At 45.7% G+C, this 11,918-nt stretch overlaps 1 protein-coding gene across 1 annotated transcript in view; it reads left to right on the top strand.

Moving 5' to 3' along the window:
• The window catches only part of TSPAN18 (tetraspanin 18), a 58,657-nt gene extending 47,267 nt beyond the window's left edge, over positions 1 to 11,390 (top strand). Inside the window, exons 6-9 of the mRNA XM_026091866.1 lie at positions 5,740 to 5,838; positions 7,183 to 7,356; positions 10,444 to 10,527; positions 11,275 to 11,390. Coding sequence (XP_025947651.1) covers positions 5,740 to 5,838; positions 7,183 to 7,356; positions 10,444 to 10,527; positions 11,275 to 11,322 — 405 coding nt within the window. The 3' untranslated portion in view covers positions 11,323 to 11,390. The remainder of the gene's footprint in view (positions 1 to 5,739; positions 5,839 to 7,182; positions 7,357 to 10,443; positions 10,528 to 11,274) is intronic.
• The last annotated feature ends 528 nt before the right edge of the window (positions 11,391 to 11,918 follow it).

An 11,918-nucleotide genomic window follows, 5' to 3' on the forward strand; every position in this document is an offset into this window, starting at 1 on the left:
GTATGATTGTAGCCTCATTAGGTGTTTAAAATGAGACAGAAGAGAAGGATACACTCCAGCTGCTTGCTTTCCACATAATGTTCAGGGCAGCTTTCTCGTGTGTGGTGTTTTATATGCAAACTAACTCCCCAAACACTCAACAGACTTAAGTTATTAATAGCTGAGGGAGAAAAAGAAATCAAGAGACACAAATAAGGGAGAAAAGAGATGTTTTCTGCTGAGATTTGACATGAGAGGGAGAATCAGTGAAAGCAGAGTGCGTGGGGGGGTGGTGGTGAGTGAAAGCGGCAGCGTCTCACATTAGCAGTGGTGAGCAGGGACTGCAAGTCCAGCTGGACTCCTGAGGAGTTGTTTTAAAGTGGACTTGGAAGAGGAAGTCTGTTCTTAATCAAATTTGGGAGTACCAGAGTTTTTCGTCTTTTATAAAGGAAGCTTTTGGAAGCAGAGAACTCTTTTCTTCTAGACACTGGTTATGTCACTCCCCGTAACATAATGTCTTCCATGAGCAACAGAGAGAGGCGTCATCAGAGCCCATGGAAGAGCAATTTGACTTACATGCAGGAATTGTTCTTTCTAATGCCTTCCAGGTCTGGATGGGAGAAACCCTGCAGGGATAGGAGGAGGAGGCAGGAGACCTGCATGGATGAGCAAGGAGCTCCTGGCAAAACTCAACCAGAAGAAGGAAGTATACAGAAAGTGGAAAGGGGGATCAGGCCACTTGGGAGGAATATAGGAACGTTGTCAGAGTATGCAGGGATGTGACGGGGAAGGCTAAGGCCTGTTTGGAATTAAATCTGGCAAGAGATGTCAAGGACAGCAAGAAGGGCTTCTTCAAAGACATCAGTAGCAAGAGGAAGACTAGGGAAAATGTGGGCCCTTTGCTGAATGGGGTGGGTGCCCTGGTGAYGAAGGATGCAGAGAAGGCAGAGTTACTGAATGCCGCCTTTGCTTCAGTCTTTACTGCTCAGGCCAGCCCCCAGGAACCCCAGACCCTGGAGGCAAGAGAGAAAGTCTGGAGAGAGGAAGACTTTCCCTTGGTCGAGGAGGATTGGGCTAGAGATCATTTAAGCAAACCTGACACCCACAAATCCGTGGGCCCCGATGGGATGCACCCACGAGTGCTGAGGGAGCTGGCGGACATTATTGCTAAGCCACTCTCCATCATCTTTGAAAGGTCATGGAGAAGAGGAGAGGTGCCTGAAGACTGGAAGAAAGCCAATGTCACCCCAGTCTTCAAAAAGGGCAAGAAGGAGGACCCAGGGAACTACAGGCCAGTCAGCCTCACCTGCATCTCTGGAAAGGTGATGGAGCAGCTCATCCTGGAGGCCATCTCCAAGCATGTGGAGGCCAAGAAGGTGATCAGGAGTAGTCAGCATGGCTTCACCAAGGGGAAATCATGCTTAACCAATCTGATAGCCTTCTATGATGGAATGACTGGCTGGGTAGATGAGGGGAGAGCAGTGGATGTTGTCTACCTTGACTTCAGCAAGGCTTTTGACACTGTCTCCCATGACATCCTCATAGACAAGCTCAGGAAGTGTGGGCTGGATGAGTGGACAGTGAGGTGGATTGAGAACTGGCTGAATGGCAGAGCTCAGAGAGTTGTGATCAGCGGCACAGAGTCTAGTTGGAGGCCTGTAGCTAGTGGTGTCCCCCAGGGGTCAGTACTGGGTCCGGTCTTGTTCAACTTCTTCATCAATGTCCTGGATGAAGGGATAGAGTGCACCCTCAGCAAGTTTGCCGACAACGATACAAAACCGGGAGGAGTGGCTGATACACCAGAGGGCTGTGCTGCCATTCAGAGAGACCTGGACAGGCCGGAGAGGTGGGCAGAGAGGAACCTCATGAAGTTCAACAAAGGCAAGTGCAGGGTCCTGCACCTGGGGAGGAATAACCCCCTGCACCAGTACAGGTTGGGGGTTGACCTGCTGGAAAGCAGCTCTGCGGAGAAGGACCTGGGAGTGCTGGTGGACACCAAGTTAAGCATGAGGCAGCAATGTGCCCTTGTGGCCAAGAAGGCCAATGGTATCCTGGGGTGCATCAGGAAGAGTGTTGCCAGCAGGTCGAGGGAGGGATCCTCCCCCTCTGCTCAGCCCTGGTGAGGCCACATCTGGAGTACTGCGTCCAGTTCTGGGCTCCCCAGTACAAGAGGGATGTGGCACTACTGGAGCAAGTCCAGCGAAGGGCTACAAAGATGATTAGGGGACTGGAGCATCTCTCTTATGAGGAAAGGCTGAGAGAGCTTGGCCTGTTTAGCTTGGAGAAGAGAAGGCTGAGAGGAGATCTTATTAACGTGTACAAGTATCTGAAGGGAGGGTGTCAAGAGGATGGGACCAGACTCTTTTCAGTGGTGCCGAGCGACAGGACGCGAGGCAATGGGCACAAACTGAAACACAGACACTTCCATCTGAACATGAGGAAAATCTTCTTCACTGTGAGGGTGACAGAGCACTGGAACAGGTTGCCCAGAGAGGTTGTGGAGTCTCCTTCTCTGGAGATATTCAAAACGCGCCTGGATGCAATCCTGTGCAATGTGCTCTAGGTGACCCTGCTTGAGCAGGGGGATTGGACTAGATGATCTCCAGAGGTCCCTTCCAACCTCAGCGATTCTGTGATTCTGTGATTCTGTGATAGTTGGCTTTTTTTCAAGGCTTTCGTGTGATGAAATTAATGATCCTACATAGACTCTGTGTTGGCGAGGGAGCTTCTCTTCAAAATGTATTAGTGCTTGAATGACAATATGTGTGTATCCATCTGAGAGACATGGTGAATTGCCTTAGCAAGCAAGAAAGCAGGAGGGTAGGGATGGATCAGTGCAGTACTGGACTGAGTCAGGATGTTTGGGTTTTTATTCCCAGTTCTGACACTTAAAAGGCAAGTTACTTGGGTTCTTGATACCTCTGTTTCCTCAGACAGAAGGCAAAAACTAAACAATATGCACATTGCATTCCTAGGCTGAGCAGTGGGAGTCTTGGCTGGAAAACACTATGGAAGAGAGAAGCACAAGATTGGTGCTGTATCTACCGTACAAATATTGTACTGTGTCAGAAATGTTAACGTGCTACAGGCAGGTACAGAAGGACAGGAGTGTGCCCAGTTTTCCAAGGAGGTGCTATGAAAGCCCACTTCTTGCACAGCATTTTGTTCAGACACAGCGCTGTGTTGAGAAGGCTGTGAGCTTCCTCACCGGTGCTGGCTCACACATGTCATACAGAAATACCCTGTTTCATAAGCCCCTTCATCTGGCTGCAGTAATGCCACCCGAGCTGTTTTTTAAACCAGTGTAACAAATCAGCCCCACCTCATCTACTGATGTGTATGTTTGCACATACCTCTTTTGTACTGGAGATTCCCTCCCAAAACAGCTAGGAAAAGAATACAACGAAAAGGCTACCTATTCTTCATGACTGTGACTGATATGACTGCATTGTCAGAAGTGTGTATGAAAGATTTGCTCCCTTCTGAATAGTTCTTGCCATAATACTCTAATGTACAAAGACACATCCGTGCTGTTATTAGCTTCAACCAGAAGGGGCCATGGACCTGTGACTGGTCTTATTGAGTTTATCCTCCTTTGCCAGTATGTTTTTTTGTTTTTTTTTGTTTTGTTTTTTTAAAGAAGAAAGAAGGTTCTGCTGATCAGTTTTTAAAATTCTTCTGAACTTCAGATGCTCAGGACAAACTCCAGTTTAACAGCAGCAAAGTGGAATCAGTTATTTTCCTGGCAAACTTACCCTTCCAGCACTAGGATTTCTTTTAGGCCAAGTCTCATAAAAATCACACACAAACCCTGAACAATTTCCTCTGGGATTGCTGCTGTCAAAATAAAGGTTTCACTTTATATTCAAATGACTCTTTTGTTTCAGACCTGGCTAAAGGCAGCCGGTTGGGATTATTACCAAACTGTAATATCAGTTTCAAAGTCTGCGCTTCAGAAATAGGCAAGCATCAAAAAAAAAAAAAGACTGTGCTGCTGTCTCTGTAGGGTAGGATTGCTTGGTGGGTAAAGTATGCAAAGAAAGGGGAGGAAAGGAGAACACTGAGGATATGTTTCAGCGTCTTCCAACCTAGCCTTCCCTCAGTGCACCAGATTCCCAGAGGAAAATGCCTGTCCTCTCTGATCCTCTGGTATTTTAATATTCAAAAGCAAAAAATTAGTTAGTCTGTGTCTTGTAAAAGTGATTTAGGAACTTAGCAGCCTATCTCGTTAAAAGGTAGTGAGATTTAACTACCGAAGTCATACAAGTCTTTGTGAAAAAGTTTTACCTGCTGTTGTTTTAGTCATTAAATTTTGTCTTAGTTTGTATTTATAAAAGAAAAGTCAAAGGTAAGTGGTAATCTGGTTCTTTTAAGGAATTGCCACAGCCTTCTCAGTTTTTCTTAAATTTTGTGATAAAGTTACAATGGAAACAGTTGATTTCATGCTTTTGTGCCTACCCATGCATCTCATACATATGAACATGTATGTGTCCCTGCTTTGTGCAGTATTTCTCATTGCATATCAAGAATCTGAAGCCAGCTCTTCACAGTATATGTTAGTAGTTTACGGATCAGCAATGCTGTATCAACAACAAAAAAGGAAGGGGCCTTTCTCAGACAGCTCAAGTCCTGATCCTTGCAAATATGCAATACTAGAGCAATACTGTATCCAGCTGAGTACTAATACCTTCACTGAGGCTTTGTGCTGGCATAGAAATTCTGCCTGTGTGAATCGCAAATCACAACAAAGATATTTTAGGGAAGGGACCACAGAAGTCAAGACCAGTGGGAACCTGGAAAGGGGATCTCTTGAAGTTTTCATTTTGAAGTGATAGGCCACAAGATTGAGTCAGGCTATTCAGTTTAAGACTATTAAGTTTCTATATTGTTCCTCCAGAGAGTGATCCTAAGTAAATGTAATTTCAAGGTGTCTGACTTTTTGAGGAGAGACTGAGCAGAGCTGTTGGTACAATTTTTCTATTTTACTGTAAACAGGAGTAAATGAAGTTTCATTAGTTTTTATTGTTGAGTCTGGGAAAAAATGTTGAAGTTATCTAAACATTGGAGATAAAAAGAGGATTTTTTTTCTTCTTGGGTGTGGTTTGTTTAGATGATCTAAAGCACAGTCAGGGAAACAATTTTCTTTTTTAATGATTTGTAAGTTGGCTTGAACATTTCACATTTGTTACTTTTTTTTAATTCCTTTCATCCCTAGAAAGTTCAATATTAGGGCCTGATTCTGCTTTCTCGCACATGGAAATAAATCCAGAGCAGCACCCCTGATGTTAGTAGGAAGTTAACTGGTTTAAAATGAAAAGTAAGGGGAAAATCATGCGTTCACTGTGGACCTTGTGAAGCTTAGTAAGTTAAGCTACTATATAGGTGTAGATTTGATACTCTTTCTAAAATCCCTTTTAGTCCTTTTTCAATTTATGAAGCACTTTCAAATAGCCCTGAATAAAAATAATAATAAAAAAAAACCTTTAAATGTAAATATTAACTTACAAATATAGATATAATTCAACCCCTTATTTTTAATGATAACAATTGGTTTTACTGAACAAGTACCATTCACCCTGGATATAGTTATGCTTCATCCAGTGGCTTTTCCCATGTTTCTCCTTTTAGGTTTGAAAAAAGACCAAAAACAAAACAAACAAACAAAACCCCCAACATTCACAAAGAGAGATCTGAGAGGTGCTTGGAAAAGAGGCCTTGGCAATAACACTTTCCATTTCCACTTGTCTCTGTGCATTTCAGTTGACCAGGGAGTTCTTCACCAAGGAGCTGAAGAAACATTATCTGAGGAACAATGACACGGATGTCTTCTCTTCCACCTGGAACTCTGTTATGATCACAGTAAGTGGAGCTGTGCCAGTCCCATGCTTCTCTTGAGTGAGCTGGGATTGTCACCGTTCTCAGTCCCACACCCTCAACCCACTCTGCTTATCCATCCCACTGGGTCAAGCACAGTGTCAGGGTTTGTGGTGGTGATAGGAATGAAATGAGAATTTGCCTGGCAGACAGCCTTTCTCAAAGTGAGCTGCCATTGGTACTGAGAGAGACACCCAAAGACCCAAGCCTGAGGCATTTGACCTGACTGGCTGTCTGCCCCCAACTTTAACCACCGGCACTGAAAGCTATGGAGCTGTCTGTAACTGAAGAGCCAGAATCTTACTGGTTTTACCAAAAAAATTTAAGCACCATCTTCTGAAGCAACTTTTATGGATTGGTAGAGCTAGCTTGATGGGCCCTGGGTCAACCATTGCTTTAGACCTTTTATCTTGGAGTCTATTTCCAAACTATATACAGTGACCAATGGCCAAAACTGGTGGTAGCTAGTGGCTTTTTAGCAGGCCTTGTGAAGTGAGTTGTTAGACAACAGATTAGTCAAGAGTATGCTTAAGGGGATGTTTTTAATACAGAAATATTTGCCATTAAAATTGATTTTGTTATTTCAATCCTAATCAGGTGGGTTAAAGATTGACTGTGTCACTGCAGTTTAAATTCTTGTATACTAGAAGCTGCTACTTCCTACCTACTGCAAGAAATTGTGTGTGCATGTGTGTGTATATCTGTACACATGTGAACTTTGTGGTCTGTACAGCCCATGTTGTATTTTTTTGGTGGTGAAGAGTAGGATGTCAGTCTCTGCAAATGAAAAATCATTTTTAATCTTAAAAGAAAAAGATGATTGCTGCCCTTCATGCTGATTCAGGATTTTAATAAAGACATTTCCTTTTGCTGACTGAAAGGAGACAGAGTCAGAGTATGACTTGAATCCTTAAAAGGCACTTTTCTTGAATCACCTAGCAGTGCCTTTGAGCAGCAACAATCCTGGCCATTAGCTATGGGGAGAATGGGTGGTGGGGAGCCTGGGTAATATTGCTGGTCTTTTACGGACTTGGTGAGTGATCTCAATTAGGTTGTTCTGATGTGCTCCAGAGCCCTGCATAGATTCCCAGTGGCACCTTAGAGTTTTCACTATGACATGGGAACAGTGGGACCTTTTATAAAAAATTTTTTTGTGAAATAAAAGCTCCAAGGTACAAGCTCAGTCCACTTCTTTGGAGCCAACAGTTGTTTTATCTCTGCTTCGACCAAAGCTTTGATCCCTGAAAAATAGGGCTTTGGGAGACTTCTGGTATTTCCTTTCAGATCAAAGTGTAAACTCTCTCTGCCTTTTTTTGTGCCTCTCCCTAGTTCGCCTGCTGTGGAGTGAATGGACCAGAAGATTTTGAAACTGTCTCTCATGTCCCACGCGAAGAAGAAGCAACACCAGAGGCTTGTTGCCAGCGACAGCTCCAGACGCGGGAAGGAGTGTTTGTCAACAAGGAAGACTGCCTCAGAGGGGTGGAGAGATTTCAGAATCGGCAGGTAAGAGAAGCCGAAAACCGGAAAGGATTTTCATGGCAGGCACAAAGATGGCTGTGACAACTGTGGGGAGCTAGTGAGGCTGGCAGGTCATGCCATTCTGGCTATATCTCAGATCCTGATTATGCTTATGTTGACAACTTTTAAAATCATGGCATAGGTCTGATTTTGAAAATACTCTTTCACTGTGTGGACTGCTAGGTCTATGTTGTATTGTATCAGCAGAAATATGAAGATTTCCTTAAGGGATTGACAGGTGAAGTAGGAGATTATGTCAAGTTTTACTGTATTTCTGAAGGTTAGCGCTGCCCCGAGAAGTTAGTTACCAAGCCAGCACAGGTCAGTGGGGGTGGGATGGAGCTGGCACTTACGGACAGCATGAGGGGTTCCAGTCTAGTTCCCCAAAACTTTTTGTCAACAACATATGCAACCAAGAGATGAAGGATTAAACAGCCACAGAAAACTAGGTCTGTTTTCCAAGGAAGAAAAGTGTTGGAAAGTTGCACTTCTCTGCCCTTACGCTGGTTGCAATAGAAAAAGGGCATTTCCTTTGCCAGGTTTCTTGACTTAGCAGTTCTTCCCAATACTAGACTTAAATAAGGAAATTCAGTATATCATTGACACTGATGTTACCAGTAGTGTTCTTTTACATTTTCCCCAAGACCTGAAGTTTCAGAAACTTCCTAGCAAAGTTCTGTGTTCATCTTAACAAGCCAGTCAAACTGCGTATTGACTGTATATATAAGCCTTCTTATCTCTCCAAACTAAGCAGTGATCCTCTTTTCAACACTTGTCAGCAGACTGTGAAAGAGAGTAGAAGAGTTTAGAAGCAGTGTGTGAGCTGTTTCCTAGTCTGGCAGCTGGAAGATGTTGGCAAAGGCATGCTGGATGAGAGATCATAGCAGACAGCACAGTACTGCTTCTGCCACATCTGATTGCCATGAGTAGATGGGGAGGAGAGAGAGAAGGAGAGAGATGACAAACAGCAGGGAGGGAAGGAGACGTACGTTCTGAGAAACAGGGTTAAAGCAGGTACCAAATCAGTGCTTTTCTGAAGTGGTGATGCCACAACCTACTGGTTCTACAGAAAGGGCAGGTTTTCTTTGACCCCTTGGCACTCCAGCATGAGAGAAACAACATACACAGCAAGTGTCATCAAGCACAGAACGAGGCATTTTTGTAAAACCGGACACTCCCAGAGAGCTGTTGACTGAATTCAGGGTTTCCTGGAGCAGTCAGGCTCCTGGGAAGCCCTGCTGGTAGAACAGCGCTGGCCACATTTGTGCAGACTCCTGTTCTTAACCAGCTGAGCAGGGCTTACTCTAAGTTGGGTTAAGACTGGAGTTCTAGCAAACACCCAAACATTTTGTTGCTGGACTGGACACTTTGTCCTCAAAATTGGGCTGGAAACATAACAAGAACAGAGCTACTGGTGAGCTGCCTTATCTTAACAAGAGAGTGGCTGTAACAGTTCAGTAACTGCCCCAACAGGCTTCACTGCAGTGCTACAGCTACTGTGTATATTCCAGGCTGAACATACCTAGTAGTGTGGTAAAACTGCCCAGGTCCTGTCTGCCTGACAGGATTTAGGACAGCAGAGCTCATTCGTGCTTCTTGGGATGGAGATTGCCTTTGAGGCCTCTGAACAGCTGATGCCTTGGGATGGTATTTTGTGCTCCTGCAGAAGGAAGTGTCTCTGGAGGGAGACTGTCAAGTGCCTGCAGAGCCCTCCAAGCTACCACAGCACCCAAAGGAGCGTCTTGTGTAATGCCTGTGCGCTGTGTCCTCACAGGCATGCTTGCCTGACGCTGGCTCCTTGCAGAGTTTCTGGTGACAGGGGTTGGCAGGTTTGCTTGGGATATGCTCCCCACATACATGACAGACTGCTTTCAGATCCCCGCACATCCATGGCATCACCCAGAGGGGTGTTGGACTCTTGCTTTTGTTTTGGATCAGCTAGTCCATTTGCCAGTATGATCCTGGGGGGTAGTGAGGCCCCTCAGCACCTGGGGCAGGGCCGTGTTGGGCTGCTTTCCCTGTGTCTGTGTCATGAGTGGGCATAAGGGTTTTTTCCAGTGCCCAAGCTCTGGTCCCCTCTGTAGTCTCCCTTGCTCTCCTCAGGTTGTGTTTCACCCCCAGTGGGCAGGGTCTCACATGGACACCAGCAACCTAACAGTTGTGCTATCTTTGGTACAGCTCTGTGCATTCAGGACATTTTCTTTTTGAGAGGAAAGATCAGGTGATTGAAACATCCCAGCTGCATGGGTGGCATTAGATATGTATGTGTGAAGGATATGCTCAGCGGGAAGGAGAGGTACATTTTGCATTGAACAGACTCCAAACTACTTGTTTCTTTTAATATGACCTGTTAGGAGAAATTTGCTGGTGGGTTGGAATTTTAGGTTGGAACAGTCCAGACCAGGATATGCTGGCGATTTCCAGACACAACCTGAAACCTTTTGCAGAGGATCTGCTTGCTGTTAATTGTATGAACAATGATAAATAACGTTAAAGATTATGGTAGCTGTCCTGCAAAAAATGGAGAGAATGCTATAGTGCATGGTTCTGGGTTTTTCATGAAATTAATTCTCCTGTACCCAGAAGGTCAGCAGGCGTTGATCCATGCTCCTATGGAGGAGGGAAGAGAGAAAGGGTCCTGGGGTGGGAAATAGCTGCTGATATGATTGAGATAGACTTCAGAAGTCTCCTGCCTTGGGTTTCAATAAATAGGCCTCCTCCCTAGCCAGCCTTGGTTGCCTGTCACCTGCCTTTGAGGGGCCTTTCCTCTGTGCTTATTCTCTCCCCATTGCAGAGTGAGTGTCTCTCCTGTGCTGCTCCTCTCTGCCCTGCAAATTCCTTGTGGTTAGTGAGGAGCTGTGTGTGCCAGCTGTTCCCATCCCTCTGCAGCCAAACACCCCTCACCAGCACTGTCAGATGGCTCTCTGCCTCCCTTGCTGAGTGGTTGGGGGAGTGGGAGCCGTGCTTTTGAGGACTGGATCTCAGTGCACCTCATGTACAAAGGAGGGCTCTGCTGAGAGGACATCATGAAGTGCTGCTCAGCTGTGTCTCACCACATTTCATCCTTCCTAGGGCTGTTACACTGTGATCCTGAACTCCTTTGAGACCTACGTGTACCTTGCAGGAGCCCTTGCCATCGGCATTTTGGCCATTGAGGTACTGCTGTGTGATTTAAAAAAAAAAAAAAAAAAAAAAAAAAAAAGGCAGTGTCAGTAGATGGCTAGCAGCAAGGCAAACAGGCACGCACTCTCCATTTGCAGGGAAAGCCATTCCTGCCAAAGTGTGAGCGGGTTATTAACTTGCGGTTTTGCCTTGACACAAAAGGCAGCGAAGTAACCTGTGCTGCAAGCCTGCAGTGCCGCCTCGTGTCAAGCCTGGCACAGAGCTCATGGCTGCACCATGCTGGCCACGGAGGCTCCCACGACCCCACTGCCTGCCCCAGGGCTCGACAGGATTACTGCCCTCACCCTGGGAGCATTCCGACAAGCTGACTGATGTGTCACTTGGTTAATGTGTTCAAACTGTGCCTTTGCTTTAAAAGCCTCTGTTTAAGAGCCTGAAACAGCAGTGGTCCAAGAGCATGTCTGTATGTCTTTCATGCAGCATTACCTGGCTCTTTGGTGATGTACGCTGAGGAGCAGGCAGTTTGGCAATGAAGCCAGGTGGCTGCTGTAGCCACAGACAGCTGGAGGGGAAAGAGGGAAGGGCAGAGCCTTCAAAAAGGGAAACTTTCCATAGCCTCCTCTTAGTGGTGGGAAGAGCCTCCCTCCCCCTTATGGTGTCAGACTGCCATCAGGAGGGAGGGCCATGGCATCCCAAAGGCTGCAGGGAGTTTTGCCCTTCTTCCAGAAGATGCGACTGATTATTGTTGTTCTCTGTTTTGTTTTTTTCCCCCCTTCCCAGCTTTTCGCCATGATCTTCGCCATGTGTCTCTTTCGAGGGATCCAGTAGGCAGCAGCCTGTGAACCACCACATTGACCCCACGTGCTCAGAAGAAAGAAGGAAAATCAAAAGAAACAAAACCCGAAAACACCCAAAAACTTTATTTTTTTTTAACAAAATGGGGTAGGGGGAAAAAAGGAAAAAAAAGAGGGTTGTAATATATGAATGACCAAAAGGATTGTACTTCAGGGGCTGGAACTTTGAGGTGATGTGCACTACACTGTACACCGGACCCTTGCCCAGAGCCACCTGCAACAGCCGTGGAGAAGGAGCCAAGCACAGTCGATTGCACTAGAGACAGAAGGAGGCTTCAGGGGGGGAGCAGGAGGAAGAGCACAGCTTCCTCTTCCGCATATCAGAGCAAGGCCGTGCCTACCATTCATAACTTTATACTGTTTTAGACAGCAAAGGACTGAAGAACAGCAATGCTGGGGCTGGATAAGGCATATTTGTTGGCCAAAGCATATGACTGTCCAGGTGGGTTTGAAACAAGTGGTGGTGGTGGATCATCTAAGAAACAGGCAGGTTTTTGTGATTCTGGCTTTAGATATTAATTCCCAGCCACAAAATAGAAGCACATTCATCAGTGGAAGCTGACTTCCCAG

The sequence above is a fragment of the Apteryx rowi genome, unplaced genomic scaffold (assembly GCF_003343035.1).
Source record: "Apteryx rowi isolate R43461 unplaced genomic scaffold, aptRow1 scaffold_122, whole genome shotgun sequence".
Taxonomy (NCBI): Eukaryota; Metazoa; Chordata; class Aves; order Apterygiformes; family Apterygidae; genus Apteryx; species Apteryx rowi.